Source organism: Syngnathus acus, chromosome 12, assembly GCF_901709675.1.
Source record: "Syngnathus acus chromosome 12, fSynAcu1.2, whole genome shotgun sequence".
Classification (NCBI taxonomy): domain Eukaryota; kingdom Metazoa; phylum Chordata; class Actinopteri; order Syngnathiformes; family Syngnathidae; genus Syngnathus; species Syngnathus acus.
This window is the reverse complement of record NC_051097.1, coordinates 2,029,679-2,047,189: the sequence shown is the minus strand read 5'-3', so window position 1 is coordinate 2,047,189 and position 17,511 is coordinate 2,029,679. Positions and strand designations below refer to the sequence as shown.

The 17,511-nt window shown below is 38.8% G+C and overlaps 1 protein-coding gene across 4 annotated transcripts in view; it reads left to right on the top strand.

The window, feature by feature from the left end:
* The first annotated feature begins 912 nt into the window (after positions 1-912).
* The window catches only part of LOC119131381 (3'-5' RNA helicase YTHDC2), a 36,294-nt gene continuing 19,695 nt past the window's right edge, over positions 913-17,511 (top strand). Inside the window, exons 1-22 of one of the 4 annotated variants that reach the window (XR_005099646.1) lie at positions 913-1,012; positions 2,072-2,090; positions 2,496-2,658; positions 2,754-2,844; positions 3,968-4,164; positions 6,373-6,575; positions 7,203-7,369; positions 7,863-7,965; positions 8,107-8,269; positions 8,993-9,100; positions 9,172-9,317; positions 9,648-9,783; positions 9,944-10,070; positions 10,208-10,273; positions 10,779-10,954; positions 11,480-11,576; positions 12,425-12,512; positions 12,686-12,766; positions 12,854-12,936; positions 13,089-13,194; positions 16,903-17,016; positions 17,101-17,373. Coding sequence is in view for 3 of the 4 variants with exons in the window: in XM_037265779.1 (XP_037121674.1) it covers positions 2,502-2,658; positions 2,754-2,844; positions 3,968-4,164; positions 6,373-6,575; positions 7,203-7,369; positions 7,863-7,965; positions 8,107-8,269; positions 8,993-9,100; positions 9,172-9,317; positions 9,648-9,783; positions 9,944-10,070; positions 10,208-10,273; positions 10,779-10,954; positions 11,480-11,576; positions 12,425-12,512; positions 12,686-12,766; positions 12,854-12,936; positions 13,089-13,194; positions 16,903-17,016; positions 17,101-17,373 (2,682 nt within the window). In the remaining variant the exon portion in view is untranslated. Of the gene's footprint in view, positions 1,013-2,071; positions 2,091-2,495; positions 2,659-2,753; positions 2,845-3,967; positions 4,165-6,372; positions 6,576-7,202; positions 7,370-7,862; positions 7,966-8,106; positions 8,270-8,992; positions 9,101-9,171; positions 9,318-9,647; positions 9,784-9,943; positions 10,071-10,207; positions 10,274-10,778; positions 10,955-11,479; positions 11,577-12,424; positions 12,513-12,685; positions 12,767-12,853; positions 12,937-13,088; positions 13,195-16,902; positions 17,017-17,100; positions 17,374-17,511 lie in introns of those variants that run through there. The other 3 variants (XM_037265779.1, XM_037265780.1, XM_037265781.1) reach the window with 3 other exon arrangements.

Here is a 17,511-nt window from a genome sequence, read left to right as displayed (position 1 = left end):
CTTGTACCCAAAATAAGTACAAACAAATGCCCATTATCCCTGATTCGTTAAACAAGATCAAATTTATACAAAAATAGCTCCAACTCTAAGGCTACTTTTTGTTAATGGCATTGATTTTTGTGATTACAAATGTAACAACAAGTTTATTCGAGGCTGTTTTTTAGAAAACAGTTTTTCAGGTTCTTTGAAACGTGGTTTAATTTTGAAGGACTTTAGCTGAGGAGATATAAAGTGATTAGATGTAGTATCTGAAATTTCTGGTCCCAGCAAAATCAAAGTAACTTCAATTTGAAATGATCAATGATATTTACCCAACCAAAACACTTTTGAAGACGAAATTTAAAATGGATGTAGGGAACTGTGTTTTTTGTGAAAGTGAAATTGAAGATTTAGACCATCTTTTCTTTTGGAGTGAGTCTGTGGCTACAAAGGTTTTGGCTTGACTTTCAACAATGGGCTTGTTCAAAGGGGCTACTCTTTGTTACTCTTAGTATCTCTGATGTTAAATATGGCTTTTTTTTTTCATAATGGTAAATCAGATTTTTTTTTATTAACAATATTATTTTGTTGGCCAAATAATATATACACAGATGCCGTTTCTTTAAAACACAACCAAACATTCTTCGTTGGAAGAATGATCTGAAATCCTACAACATTTCGTTAAAACTTATTAACACCAAGAATGCTGTAAAACGGATGTGTACTCTTTGGATATAAGATGGAGTTACGCTGTAATGTCTTTTTTTTTTTCTGGTATCGTGTATGCTTTATTTTGTTTTTGTCTGTCTGTAGTTGTTGACATGTCCTAGGGGATGTGATTATACGTAATGTGTTTGTGTTTGAATAAATGTTTGAATAAAAAAAAGATGTCTGTTTTAGGTTTTACTATACCTGTAGGTGGCGGTAATGTGCCTAAACGTTGGTTGCCAACTGCCAATCAAATCAAGTAAGACGAGGAAGAAGAAGAAAAGGAGCTTTCCTTTTCAAAGTGATCAGCGCAATCATAAATGTGGTACGATCTAATTTAATGTTATTTATTAATTCCTGTCTTCGAACGCTTTATCTTGACTAATGTACTCTATATTTGTGGGTAAACAGCTAATACTGTCATTCATATAAAACACTGGCGTTGGTAAATATTTATTTTTGCAGCGTATGGCGGAGAAATAATTTCCCAACGTGGACATGTTAGCTTTTCTGATTAGCTAATTTACGTGTATTGGAGGGAAGACATGTACAATGAAATGAAACAATTGTTTATGATGCATTAAACACGATTCATGAGGGTATTGTCTGTCGTCACGAGGGCCAGAAAGTGGAAGCACTTCAGGGGTGCGTGAAATTTTAAAATATATTTAAATGTTGAGAAATCCTAAGTTCAAGCCTCTCACTTGAATGTCTTACTAATTGTAAAAACACTCAGTTCAGTGCAACAATACAATAATTCAGCGCTGTTATTTATTAATTCCTGTCTTCGAACGCTTTATCTTGACTAATGTACTCTATATTTGTGGGTAAACAGCTAATACTGTCATTCATATAAAACACTGGCGTTGGTAAATATTTATTTTTGCAGCGTATGGCGGAGAAATAATTTCCCAACGTGGACATGTTAGCTTTTCTGATTAGCTAATTTACGTGTATTGGAGGGAAGACATGTACAATGAAATGAAACAATTGTTTATGATGCATTAAACACGATTCATGAGGGTATTGTCTGTCGTCACGAGGGCCAGAAAGTGGAAGCACTTCAGGGGTGCGTGAAATTTTAAAATATATTTAAATGTTGAGAAATCCTAAGTTCAAGCCTCTCACTTGAATGTCTTACTAATTGTAAAAACACTCAGTTCAGTGCAACAATACAATAATTCAGCGCTGACGGTAATGTCAGTCTTATTTTTAATTAACATAGATATTCTAAGATCGTATTAGCATGAATTCGGTTACTAATTATCTCTCCCTGTCTCTTTTTCTCTTTCTCTATCTCTCTTTCTCTGTCTCTCTTTCTGTCTTTCTTTCTGTCTCTCTCTTTCTCCCTCTTTGCCTCTGTACCAAACCTGTTCTTGCCAAGTTTCCCTCTCATTACACAGGTGAGCACTTGCAGGTTATAAGTTTGTACAATACAGATTTGTTTATGGCCCCTAATGTATGGTCAATAATATGCCATCTCAGGCAGCAGCACAGTTTTGATTCTTCTTTTGTAGGTACCGCTTTCTCCTCACAACTTAAGTCATTCTTGTCTTGATTACTTAATTTCATATGTAACTACACTTTTAAGTGTTTATTTAATTTTTCATCCCGTTGCTTTGGCATCATTAACATGTGGTATGACAAAATTTACAAAAATGAATTCCCCACGATCAATAAAGTATCTCTCTCTCTCTCTCTCTCTCTCTATCTAAAATGTTTTTATAATGCACTGTACAATCAAAACAACAGAATGATAAAAATGAAAAATGCTTTGTGAGCTGAGTAATTGTTTGTGTGTGTTACAGTGAACCATGTCGTATTTCCGTCTAACTTCAAAAAACTCTGCAAAGAGCCAAAAAGCAAAACAATCCTCTACCACAAGTCGCTTCAAAGACATTCACATCAATGAAGAAGTCAAAATTTCAATTAATTTGGCACTGGAGAGGTTTCGTTACAGTGACCAGAAAGGTATGTGATGTTTACATAAAACAAGTGTAATTATAGGCACCCATTGTGAGCAGCAAGGATTGATAGTTCAAAACTAATCTCCCCTGAATCAACAGAAATGGAGTTTCCTTCTTCGCTTTTCTCCAATGAGCGAGCCTTCATTCATCGTGCAGCACAGTCTTTGGGATTCATTTCTAAAAGCAAAGGGTACGTATCTTTCACTAGAACTAAAAGGTAGAAGTTACTGTAAATATACAAAAGTGTTTTCATAAAGAGTTCTGTTGTCGTTTTTGTGGTGGCCTCTAGTGATGACCGAATTAACTTTCTATTTGTAATTTTACTTTTCTAAAGGGTCATTATTACTCAACACTTAATTTATAATTCACTAGCACTATCTAGTGTTCAACCAAGCCTTTCAAATAGATTTTAGTATTAAAAACCAAAATATACTTTTGTAATTTTATCATGTTTTTATGCTATTTTAGCAGATAGCCATCCATCCATTATCTGAACCGCTTTATAGTTTAATTAAACCCGAAACATAACACAAACTGTTTACCCAAACAGTTGAATAGCATTTCAAATCTGTTTTGCATTACCCCTAAAAATAAAATCATGCACCCAAAGTGCATGATACAGTTGAATAGCATTTCAAATCTGTTTTACATTACCCCAAAAAAATAAACGGTTTTCAAAAATTTGATTTTGAAAATGATGCACCCTATGTAGCATAGAATTTTGAGACTGTCTCCTGGCTAAATTAACTCCACTCTGACATGCATAGCTTTACGCTCGTCCATAATGTGTCACTTCAACATAGTTCTTTGGCACTGAACTGCAACAAGACTGCACCAAATTCCTGTGCAATAAATATTACATATTAGGTGAAAGCCCAGACTATAGGTTGTTGTGACTTTCAGCCCGTCGGATCAGTGATTGATACAGCAAGCAGCTCGTATGATTTGTTTGGCATGCTTAACTTTCTATTAGGACTTGGGCATTTGAGAAGCACAGAAATAGCAAAAGGTGAGTTATTAAGTTAAGATAAGATTACATTTGTTGGTCAATTAACGGAAGACATTGTAGTTTCCCCTACAATCAAACAATTCGTAAATTTGCAAATAGCTAATTTTTTCTTCTTTTTTTGGGTTAAACAGCAAATTCATGGATAACCACACAAAATTAGCTTTAAACATGTATTTCAGTTAAAAAAATAGAATACGGCTACGAGTTTTGACATGTATTGTTCGTATGAACCATTACAGAAACATACAAATGAAGATTTTTTTTCTGTCCAAAACAAAGGGTAATGTTATATTTTCTTTTCCAGGAAAGGCTCAAATCGCTTCCTCACCATCAGGAAAAAGAATCTCCGAGACAGTTGTAGGTCTGCCATGCTTCTGACACTTTCCCAAACCTCTTTACATGCCATCCACATCCTTCTTGAGAAGTTTCCTATCACCAGTAAAGAGCGTGAAGACCTTCAAGCCAGCAGCAAAAGCAAGCTGTCTGTCGCTACACAACATGGTGAGTTTTGTTTCAATTTTTGGTCGCAGAAATTAAGCCACAATGATGCACTTTCTGGTTCACTGCTTTACTCTCATAACAACATATTCATTTGATTAAAAACTTAACGTTAGGGATGGGAGATCTCACAAAGACCTTATGTTAACGTAATCAATATTTTCCTTTTGAGTTTGTGAAGCATGTGTACGGGGAGTGTGAAACAGAAGCGTGTTTCATTGGCTTAGCTGGGTACACACTTGATTTTTAGTATTTGTTTTAAGCATGAGAACCCTGAACATGACAGGGATAAAAATCCCCAAGTGTGTGTTGTTTACCTCTCTTTTGGTGGTGTACTCAATAAGACCAACACAAGCACACCACACAAATACTGTATTTTTCGGACTAAAAGTCGCTCCGGAATATAGGTCGCATTAGCCATAAAATGCACAATAACGTGAAAAAAAACCCATATAAGTCGCTCCGGAGTATAAGTCGCATTTTGGGGGAAGTTTATTCGACAAAATCCAACACCAAGAACAGACATGAACGAGCAACAACAGGCTAAACGATAGGTATGATAACGTGACATAAACACAAACGAAGAGCTGAGAACGGGCCTGACGCAACATTCAGAGTTATTCAAATAACTATTACATAAATAACACGTTTATAAAATCATCTGTGTCACTCCAATTCATTAAATCCATCGATCGTCCTTTATGTCAACAATGGGTGCGCGCCGCTGACGGCGCTTGCACTTCAAAATATTCCACAGGCCCATATAACAATATATAAATTATATATCAAATAACTATTATACAAGCAATAATATCAAACCATCTGTGTCACTCCAAATCATTAAATCCATCGATCAAATTCCTCGTCCTTTGTCAACAACGCCGCGCGTGCGCCCTGACGTTAGCCTCGTTGTTATTCCACAGAACTAGTATATAACTATATTGTAGCGTTAACAAAGTACAAGGAAAGACGTGGGTTTGTTAACCGTTCTTTATTCAACAAAACAAGAGTTCAACGAGCCAACAACTACCGAACTGTAACGATAAAAGCATATACAAGTTGCTACACGAAATAAAATATATCAAATAACTATAACATAAATAGTTCACCGCAACACGGCCCCAAGCACCGGCGTTGACTTCCAGGCGTGTGGCAGCGTGGACTTCCATCCCCGGAGGTGGCACTTCCAGCCACGGAGGTGGAAGAGAGCTCCAAAGAATAGGACCGGGCGTGCGTAAAAGCCATGTCCGAGCCCCATCCACCGTCCCCGGACAGCCACCCGGCCGAGCACCGGCCCCCGACTTCCATCCACGGAGGTGAAAGAGAGCTCCGTAGATTAGGACCGGGTGTGCATAAAAGCCATGTCCGAGCCCCATCCACCGTCCCCGGACAGCCACCCGGCCGAGCGCCGGCCCCCGACTTCCATCCACGGAGGTGAAAGAGAGCTCCGTAGAGTAAGACCGGGCGTGCGTAAAAGCCATAATAGCTTTTCAAACATGTGTCACTCCAAATCATTAAATCCTTCAAACTCTTCGTCCTCCGTGTCGCTTACAAACAAAGCTGCTAATGATGCCGGTAGTACGTGGGGCCCTTCGTCATCTTCGTCATCCCGTGATCGAATCTTTGTCCTTTATGTAAACAACCGCCGCGGCGCGCTGCTGACGTCACTTCAAATTCAAATTACAGTAATCCCTTGCTACATCGCAGTTCGTTTATCGCGGTTTCACCTTTTTTTTAAATTTTGAAAATTTGTGAAAAAATTCACATATAAGTCGCTCCTCAGTATAAGTCGCCCCCCCACCCAAGCTATGAAAAAAAAACGTGACTTCTAGTCCGAAAAATACGGTAGCTTTATTTTAGTATACAATAATGACTGTGATCTTGTATGCGCCAGCTCTTGGCAGTTTGCACAAAATGCCGTTTATATTGTAGTCTTTTATCCCTAATCAGGTGCTGTTATTGAATGTAGAATCCACAGTCTTTGAATTATCATTAAAAAAAAGTTATCAACAACTGTAAAAGTTGCAACATGTGCACCCAATGGCGTCAATAAACCAATAATGAAATGCATATTGGATTTCAGATTGTGTTCAATATTTTCATATACGTACAGTGAATGACAGAACACTAAAAGTTGTAGTCATGCAAACGTTTGGCTGTTCTAGTCACATTTGGACAAAGTTGTATCATGTTCTGTCTTCTATCAATCAGACAACAGCTTTGACATGAACAGGCCAAAGGGGTGCCTGGATAGTGGCATTTCTGTGGTTCCCCCAAGGAGGAGGGCATCAGAGTTTGACAGTTTCCGCCGTGCGCTGCCTGTGTATGAGCATGAGGAACAGATAGTCAGACTAATTGGAGAAAACAAAGTGGTACTGATCGTAGGAGAGACGGGTTCTGGGAAAACCACCCAGGTAAGAGAATGATTGCAAAATCAATACAATTGTTTATGAATACTCCTCAGTGGCATTCTTGTACATTCAGTGTCACATTTTAACCAGTAGTCACTTTTCCACTAGTCAGAGCTGTATATGCTTTTTTTAGTCAAGGACTTAAAGTGGGTGAATAATTTCACACACCCAACATCTCATTATAAAAACACTTTATATTATTATATCAATTTTGTTCTGCTTCATGATTGTGTCCCACTAGTGTTGATTTTTCACAAAACATGCAATTTTATCTTTATATTTGAAAGCTGAAAAGTGGCAAAAGGTCAAAAAGTTCAAAGAGGGGGGTAATGCATTCGTGAAGCACTGTATATTTTTTTAGGGGGGGTTCTTTTTTTTAACCCAGATCAACGCATTATTTAGAAAACCTTACTTGGAGAATTCTGGTTGCCCTGAGAAATTTACTGCATTGCTACTGCATTGCAGTCAACATAAGCAATGTTTAAGCACAGTGGAGTAGCCATTTGGATAAAAACAGATCCGATCTGAGCAGACCTTGCTTCAACATTAGATAGTGCTTATTTTTGGTGTGGGTTTCACTGTTGGGTTTGCCATTCGAATAATTGGATTTTTTCATATACGTTTGATCAGATTCCACAGTTTCTGTTGGACGACTGCAGCAAGAAAGGAGAGTGCTGCAGAATTTTCTGTACTCAGCCCAGACGCCTGGCTGCTATCACTGTCGCTGAGAGAGTGGCAGCTGAGAGGGGAGAGACAATCGGCAAGACTGTTGGCTATCACATTAGACTAGAGAGCAGGTAAAACCCCTTTTAGTCAAAATTTCCTACATAATAATAATAATAATAATTTCAGAGCTTTCCGCCTTGGCAGAGCAATGAAGTTCTTGTGGCGGCAAAAAAAAAAAAAAAAAAAGGCTCCAGACTAAGGCTCTGTCCAAATAGCTCGAATAGCTCATAAAAGCTACGTGTGCACTTCAGTGAGCAGTGTCGGGTGTAATGTGAATGCCTGGAGAGAGCCTATGATATTTTCTAGGAGCACAGTAGCACCTCACTTAAAATTATAGTTAGGTTATATGGGGGAGATATTTGTATACAAGTCCCAATCCTCTCAAATTATCCCATACTTTTGCACAGACTAGACAGTGTTTATATTTTATGAGCTATTTGTACATTTGAAAAAGTGTGAAATAATTTTAACAACAAAAAAAACGCTACACTCAGCATTAAACTCTTATTCCTTCTTGTAATCTTTGTGAAATTGTGCAAATGACTCTTAGCTTTGACTCCATAGGGTTTCTCCCAAGACTCTTCTTACTTTCTGTACGACTGGAGTTTTACTCAGGACACTCATGGCTGGAGATGTCAGTCTGGCATCTGTCACACATGTCATTGTGGTGAGCATTTAATGTACAACTCTAAACTCTGAAAATATGTTTGCGGTATTACTGTTTGTATTTAGGTGTTTCTGTTCATACACTTGGTTGTTTCCTAAAAATCAATCTGCCAGGCTAACCTACTTTGCTGTGTTTTTTAAGGATGAGGTGCATGAGCGCGATGGTCTCACTGACTTTTTGCTCACGAAGATGCTTGATGTACTTGAGGAAATACCTGCAATAAAACTGGTTCTCTCCAGTGCTTCTTTGGATGTTGACTTGTTCCTCAAGTATTTTGGCGCTTGGTCCTGTCCTGTTTTTCATCGTAAGACATTATAAACTGTGATTCTGGTGTAATTGGTTTGTTTGAGTTAATAGTTGCTTTGCTCCCATAATATAAGGGAATCATTTTCACTGCTGGCATCTGGCATGTCTAATGTCCACCTTCATATCAAATCATAATCTGAAACCTAAACGATCCAGAAATAAATAGACTCTGTTCAATTGAGTCTTCATTCCAACACAATAATGCAGTAGTCAGTCCTCAAGCACTTAGGAGATGCACAGTGTTTGTGGGCACTTTCTCCAGTTTAATAAAAAATGAAGCAATATAGTACACCTACAACCTCATCGACACAAACCCTAATTTACTAAAGATTTGCTAAAACTGGTGCAAACTTGAGCGCTTCCTCGAACAGATATGGAAGCTGTTCTTAGTAACCAGGTCTACACAGAATTGTGTGCCCTCTATTTGTGATCCTAATAAGTCAATGTCGAGTTTTTAAACATACCGTGTGGTCTCAGTGAACACATCACACATTACAGGAATTTCTTACGGGCCATTATCTGCTTTTTACACGGTCTGCTTTTTAAACTACTCAGACATGAAGAACTATATCCATTTCAATAAAGTATGAATCAGGAATTAGGAGCACCATCTCACACAATCAAATGAACTAATGAATATGTGCTAGATACTCATTGTGAGAATATTCAACTTTTATTTTGCATAACTTGTGAATAAATTGTCTTGTGTTTTTTTTTGTAGTCAAAGGAAGACAGTATGAAGTGAAACAACATTTTCTTGAAGACATTTTGAAGTTCACCGGTTTTAACAATAAAGAAGTGGGCAAAAACAAGGAAGAATCCCAGAGAAGTATGAATATTTACTTAGTGTTTGAAGCAACAGTATCGTCTGGTTCACCTCACTGTGAATCTGTCTGTCAGGGAAGGAGACTCAGGACCTTTTGACAAAGAGGGACAAAGTAGAGGAGAAAACCAGGATTGAAGATGGGCAAAACACACACCTGGCATCCTCTAACTTATTCAGGGCCAGCAATGATCTGGATGAAGGAGGCACCATCAAGACACTGGTAATGTCCTTGCAAACACACAGTTTGCCAAATACTGTAAATCTATAGTAAATATACTGTAAATATAAACCACTAATATGTTAATGATTCAGTTAAAATATAGTGTATGTAAAAGTTAAATAGATAAATTGTACCTAAATGTATAAAAAACAGCCATTCTTAAAAATGAACTGCAAATACTGTATGTTGAACTCAAAAGTTAAATGAGAAAGAGAGAAATTGTTTCACTTGATTCATTTTTTTCAGGAGATACTCCACATTATGTACATTAACTGCCAATAATGGTGAGCAGGACTGTAAATGCTTCCTTTTTGTTTTCTTGTGTTACAGAATGTAAAAGGCTCAGAGCAGTTGCAGCCATGGCTCGTGAAAGAGATGGATACTTGCATTGCTAATATTTTCACGATTGCAGACCAGGAATATATTGTTCAACTCTTCAATCTCATTCTCTATGAAAATGTTAATGGTATGACTATGTAGTCCTGAATGAACACAATAGAAAACATTTTAGTTGGCAGTGTATACCGACGTATATGAAATGTGTTGGGCAGTCTCAAGTGTTATTTGTCATTTTTTCTTGTGGAACGTGACCAGTTGTGTCCTCGTGTTTGTATTGATTTGCCTAGTTAACTACATGCACAGCAAGACAGGGGCCACACCTTTGATGGTGACAGCAGGTCGAGGGTTCCTCGCAGAGATGGAGCAGTTGCTTAACATGGGGGCGGACATCAACTTGAAGGCAGGAAATGGATGGTATGATACGTTGTTTGTTTATTTATTTGTTTATTTATTGATGTTATTGCCAACTCAAGCGAAATGTGTTTTGTCTTCACATTACATCATCTTAGACTAACACTACTTAGACTAAAATGTCTTTCTTTTAATTAAAGGACTGCCTTGGACTTTGCAAAAAGCATACAACAATTAGATGCTGTTGATCTTCTTCAGTCTTCAATGTGAGTATGACAGCTCCTAAATGCACATCTGCTCTGATGGTATATATACATTCTTTATGGTCATATTGTACTGTATCAATATTGGGTTATCAATTAGTTTTATTAACTGCTAAAGTACAATTATATCACAATATTACTTAATGTAAATCATTTTTATATTAAAAATCGTTTTGGTTGTGGTCAGAGTTGGAGGAAACTCATTTCGGCTGGTTGTATCTGGGATCTCGTTCTTTCGGTCACGACCGACAGTTTGTGCCCATGGGTGAGGTTAGGAACGTTGATCGAGAGCTTCGCCTTTGGGCTCAGCACCCTCTTCACCACAAAGGACCAGTACAGTACTGCGTCTAGAAATTCTGTCCATAAAAGTTCTTCAAAGAATTGGTGAATTTTGGCGACTTGTATTCATGATCATATTGCCATAAGAAATGAAATTTTGTGTGGTGAAATCCTGAATAATGCATAAAGAAATAATCATGTAATTGCTTGGATATCTTTGTTTGTGCAGTGCCATTAAAACAAAAGACCAGAATGAGACCCCAATGTTTCAGTGTGCCAGTGCTGAGCAAACCTCCGAAGACCAGGACCTGCTCAAACTGTACCATCACATCTTTGATGATGAGTTTGTAGACCTAGATCTCATCATGGAACTGCTGCACATGATCTGCTCAACCACGTGTGATGGTGTGTCTCATCACAATCTCTTTACTGGCCCTTCCTGGAAAAAATTCCATTGAACGGCAATTTTAGTTCTGAAACATCAATTATACAAGCTGCAACAGGGTAAAATTGTTTCCTCAAATTCAGCACCATTTTTATCCAAAGACCTTTTCCAATATATCTTTTGTAAATACGGAGTAGTTGAAATGTAAAACTAGACAGTCATTTCTTGGAAGGAAATCTGTATTCAAGTTCACCGGTTATAGTATTACGGAAATAAGGACACATTGGCTGTTTATTGTTCAACAGAACTCCTTAGCTAGTCAATATATTAAACTCAATCACAGCTCATTCATTACAAGGAAAAATCGTAAATATTTGCATCAATAATAGATGGAGATTCAAATAACAAAAACATGCACTTAAGTGCATGAAATTGATAGTTATTTTGCCAGTTGTGTTTGGGAAAAAAAGCTTAATTATGTACCACATTCAAGAAACTGCGTACTTCTGAATCTGCTCAAATGTGATCATAGCTGTTTGTCTCAGGTGCGGTGCTAATTTTTCTTCCTGGATATGATGACATTGTGTCGCTCAGGGACCGTATTCTCTACGATGATACGAGATTTTCTACCGTTTCCAAAAGGTAAGCCGCTTAAAAAATAAGCAGATAATTTGTTCTACTAACCAAACCTTTAGTAGTGCACTAACCGTCGGTTTAGGTTGAGTGGTACTTTTTTGATTGGATAGCAAATACTTCTGCTGGCTGCTCCTCATTACATCCTGTATTTGGGATGCCAGTATGACTCAGGTATACCAAAATACAGTCTTCTTTCGTCTGCTCCCGTTAGTGGTCGACACAGCAGATCAATTGTTTCCAACTCACTGATCCCTCACCAAAGTACAGTATTTCATAAAATGCACATTCAAGGCTGCACAGTAATAAGGACTGTGGGGTCAAAATAATACGAGGTTGGCATAGCCAAAGTGGTTGAGGGCTGGGGGAACCCATATGTTACAGGGTTGATCTCCAGCTCCCGCATTATATCCTTAGGCACGAATCCCATCGAGCAGCAAATGTTTTATAAGGCAGCTTATGTTGCTGTCACGTCAGAGTTCGTCAGCGTTTGTTCAAGCTTGCAAATGTTCAAATTCCCCTGGGACATGAAAGAACAGGTGAAAGTCTGCTGCTGGTCTGCCGACTGCTTGGCATGTTTGGCCTTTACCAAACCCTGATGAATTCTGTCAGGCATTAGTTACCTTCGAAACAATTCACAATTGCTTGCCGCTCAATGAGAGAAGGGCTTTATATATCTTATCCTATACAATTTGCGGACCACTGAGATAGGCTTGAAAGTTATGTCCACCAGTGGCAAATAAGGATGGCTCATTGCTGCCATTAAAATAGCTTGTCCCAGATTATCCTCATGAAGCCATTCATGTCAGGTATAACACCATTCTAAAGCATGGCTATGACATGTATATTTCTCTCAGGTACCAGGTGTTCACACTTCATTCAGACATGCCAAGCATTGAACAGAAAAAAGCCATGAAGAAGTCTCCACCGAGTGTTAGAAAGATTGTAAGTACATATTTTTCTATATTTACATGCAAGAATACATGTTATGTTTCAGAGGAAAGCCATCATTCTTGAATTGATTTTAAATATTGAGATATATTTGATGTATACTGTTTGTAATAAACAAATTAGATTCATTGTAAAAAAAACTTGATGTACCTTTCACCACTGCTCAGATTCTTTCTACTAACATTGCTGAGACAAGCATCACCATTAGTGATGTTGTCTTTGTGATTGATTCTGGAAAAGTCAAAGAGGTATGAAAGTTTTCAAAAATATTTCATAACATTTGTAGCTATCAATAGACAAATTATCTGTAAACATGTCTTTTTTTTTTTTTTTAGAAATCTTTTGATACCATCAGTCGCATCTCAATGTTAAAGAGAGTCTGGATTTCAAAAGCCAGCGCTCTTCAACGAAGAGGAAGGTAACAACTATAATGTCCATATTTAGAATTTGTCATGCTCCTCAAATTGTATTTTGTTTGATACAAATTTGAAATGGCTGTGCCCATTTACTCAATGATAATAAGTGTTTGACAAAATTGAACATGAACCTGAAAGTCAAACATGTCCACAGAGCCGGACGCTGCCAACCAGGGATTTGCTTCCACCTCTTCAGTCAACTAAGGTTCAACAACATGCAGGAGTTTCAGGTTCCACAGCTGCTACGAATGCCTCTACAGGTAGATCCTGTTTACCACGGACGTGCGGTCAGAGGAGGCAGGGGAGGCCACGCCTCCCCTGCCATCATGAAAAGGGGAAAAACAAATTATATTTTTTTTATTATAAAGTCATTTTCCTTTTGATTTCAATAGTTTTGTATCATTTTGAACCAAAATCGCTGAATTTTTATAGTTATTTTAAAACCGAAGACAATTCGCTCGGAGGAGCCAACTTCCTGCCTAGCCTCCTCTGAGGATTGCGTAATCGCACGGCTGCCTATGTTGACAGGCTATGCAGTTAGACTGAACTGCTCTCTGTCTTTATGTCGCTTTTTAAGTGTTCAAACACTGTGGCTATATTAACTCATTTCCGTAGTTAAGCTGATGTATATAATATCTAGTGTTTTTTGTCATCTGTCTGTAACGTTGTGTTTCTTTAGATCAGGGGTCTCAAACTCCAGTCCTCGGGGGCCGCATTCCTACGTTTTCCAAGTTTCCCTCGTTAAACACACCTGATTCAAATGATCAGTTCATCCTCACGTTCTGCAGGAGCCTGATAATTGAATCAGGTGTGTTTAACGAGGGAAACTTGGAAAACATGTAGGAATGCGGCCCCCGAGGACTGGCGTTTGAGACCCCTGCTTTAGATGAACAAAACGGCTTTGAAAAGAGACCTTACGGAGGCTACGAAAAAAGGTTCTCAAGCCTTATGGCAGGGAGTGCTAGTGATCCTGGGAGGCTTCATGCGCCTACCTGTAGAATAAGAGATCTCCAGTTCAAATTTGCAGTGAACAACTGAGGAGCAGTCATCCATTTATTTCGTTTTGCATTCGTGTTCCCCCCCCCCCCGGTTTTACATTTCGTTTTACAATGGAGGATTACATATCCAAACGATTTTCAACTATGGATTTTCGGTCGAAGCAGGTCATCAGTAAAGGAAGACCAACTCCGGAGTTAAAAGGAGTGGTACGCACGATCAAAAACAAGTTTTTGATTCCATGTGCTTTATTGAGTGTTTTTATGTGTGAAGACTGCTGATATGAGATTCTAATTAAAATAGTTCAAATTGAATAATGAATAAGCCACACTAGAGCAGCGTTCCCCAACCTTTTTTGTGACACGATTGGGTGCCGGGCAAATTTTACCGGGGGGGACGTCAGTGCCTCCCCAGTCATGAACCTCACCACACGTCACTGCTGTTTACAGTTTTGATATCCGTGTAATGTTTGTTGTTGTGACGATGTTACTATATTATGTCCATGAGCCAAGCAAATTGGATGCACAGAACCATAAATACTAGAGATGAAATCAGATCAAGTGGAAGCCTGTGTTCACTATTACTGTTATCAAAATCAACAATCTTTATTGGCCAAATGTAGGGTTTCTGTGATCTGCTCACCATTTATAAAATATATATAGTAATCCCTCGTCACTTCGCGCGTCACCTCTTGTGGCCTCGGTGCATCACGGGTTTTTATGAAAACAAATACAGTCAAACCTCGGTTTTCGAACGTCCTGGTTCTCGAACAAATCGGAATTTGAACGGAAATTTCAAGATTTTTTTGCTTCGGTTGTTGAACAAAATTCGGAGGTCAAACCTCGTGAGATGAGCCGAAAGGACCCGAGAAAACCTGACCGCGCAGCTCGGATGCCGACTGACTCCGTTCGTTATTGTATTTTCGTTACTTTGAGGATTGTATTAACCCCTAATCATGCCTCCAAAGAAAGCAAGTGGGAGCAGTAAAGCCATCCTAAAACACAAAGACGCTCTTAAAGCAATGGGACAGTGAGCGCGCTGCGGTTGCGCGATTGGACCAAATTAAGCTCCCTGCGCACTGAGGTCCACTTAAATTTTGGAAAATACATCAGGACTTTAAAAATTTTGTGTTCCAATAATAAGTGCTAAAGGTTTTCAAATCAATAAAACAACAAGGGTGCCCAAATTTATGCACCGGCCTATCTTGAAGTAATGACTGCAAACTTTCTGTAAATTCTGTAAACTTCATCTCACTTCTCAAATATTACTGTTAATATTGCTGCTACAGTAATCCCTCCTTTTTTGCTGGGGTTACGTTCCGAAAAGAACCCGTGATAGGTGAAATCCGTGAAGTAGAAACCGTTATTTTTTTTATTATACAGGTAAAAGTTGTTTTCAGGCCCAAGCATTTGTTTAACAAAGAAAAGTAAACACTTTCTTCCAGATAACTACAGTAAAATAATAATTGTAGTCATCAGTACGTACTATATAGTGCGCCACTGCGGCCTGACTTCGCTCTGTATTGTCTTTTTCATCTGAAGCCATAACACAATTCACTGTGAAAAAAAAAGCAGCGAGGCCGTGAAAGTTGAAACGTGATATAGCGAGGGATTACTGTATATAATATATTTTACTGAAATTGCTGCTCTGAACAACCAATGATTTATAAAGGAAAATCTTGAAAATGATCATGGGCAATGTTCCCTCTAATTTTTCAAGCTCCCTGTACACACTGTGTGCAACACTAGATGAAATAAATAAATAAATAAATAGTCAATGAAAACTTTACAAGCTCGGGGTCGGGTTTTGCTTTGTGTGACAGCTCGTTCCTTTTCTGTCGGTCTTTTGCGCTCACCCGCAATGTACCGATCCCCTGTCCCATCTTGAGTCTTTGTACAATTCCAACAGCTTTCAAATGACATTTCTGCTGAATGTAACAATTGAGGTAGCCAAACTTCCATTCAGTCCATATTTTCCCTCTGTAAACTCACCCGCCACTTTGGTTTCACTGCGTGCTTTGCATAGTAGACCTTTCTCATTCGAAAAAGAGAAAATCACACCTAGTTTCACCGTTTGCTCTTTTATTTGCACACACTTCGACAGCCATTCCATCTTAAAAGAACCGCCACATCTATTATTTACTTTGGCTTGGCGAGTGGATGTGTCGCTCCTCGTTCGTTTCGCCATGAGAAGGGGTTAGCTAACTTAGCGTTTGCATCTCTTGACTCCGACGCACTGTTGTTAGCTAGCTAACCTGCACGGCACAGATGGGCAGGACACATTTTCAGGCACTGTCAATGCTATGATTAGCTATGTAGCGTAAGTGAACCATATATCATTGGCTGGACACCTGTCAATCACTGATTTACACTACAAAAAGGCACAGAAAGAAAATCATTAGATTAGATTACGTCTAATATTAGATATTAATCAATCAATTTATGCAGAATTTTATTTTGTGTACAGCATAGAGTTTCTTATGCGCAGAGACTGTGCAAGCAGTGCGCAATTGCGCAGCTGCGCAGCTTAGAGGGAACAGTGATCAGGGTGCCCAAACTTTTGCATATAACTGTACATAATTATAAAATCACAAATTAACTGCCAATTTACAGTGGAATGGGAAGAACAGCAAATAATTGTCTCCAGCCTGGATAGAACCTAGAGCAGGGGTGGGCAATTCCGATCCTCGAGGGCCGGGTCCTGCATGTTTTCTATGTCACCCTTTTGCAACACACCTCATTCAAATGGTCAGATAATTAGCAAGGTCTGCAGGAGCTGGATAACAATCCTGATCATTTGAATCAGGTGTGTTGCAGCAGGGAGACCTATAAAACATGCAGGATACCGGCCCTCGAGGACCGGAATTGCCCACCCCTGACCTAGATGCTAAAATTCCTTACCAAGGTATTCAATTTTGTTTCGTGTGTGTGTCTGTCTTTCTGTGTGTTTGTGTCTGTGTGTTTTTGTGTTAGGAATTATGTCTGCAGACCAAATTGCTGACTCCCTCTCCAGTATCTGAGTTCTTGTCCAAGGCTCCACAACCTCCTACAGCACATGCTGTAAAGAGTGCTGTGCAGATGCTTAAGGTAAGAAATGCTTATAATGGTTGCGTAACAATGAATGCATCACACACATGGTGGGTATTGTTTCAATCATGTCTTTTTCATCAGACAATAGATGCTATGAACGAGAATGAAGACCTGACTGATCTTGGCTTCCATTTGGCTGATCTACCTGTTGAGCCCAATCTGGGAAAGATGGTCCTATGTGCTGTAGTGCTGAAGTGTCTAGACCCCATTTTGACCATTGCTTGTACATTAGGTTATCGGGACCCCTTTATTCTCCCTGTCCAGGGCTCTCAGAAGAGGGCTGCTCTTCAGTGTCGTAAACATTTCGCTTCCAACAGCTTCAGTGACCACATGACCATGCTGAGAATTTTCCAGGTAATTTTAATTCTTTATTCAGTACCCAGTACAATACTGACTTATGTACAAGAGATATTTTCACAAATAATTACCATCCATCCATCCATCCATCCATCCATCCATCCATCCATCCATCCATCCATCCATCCATCCATC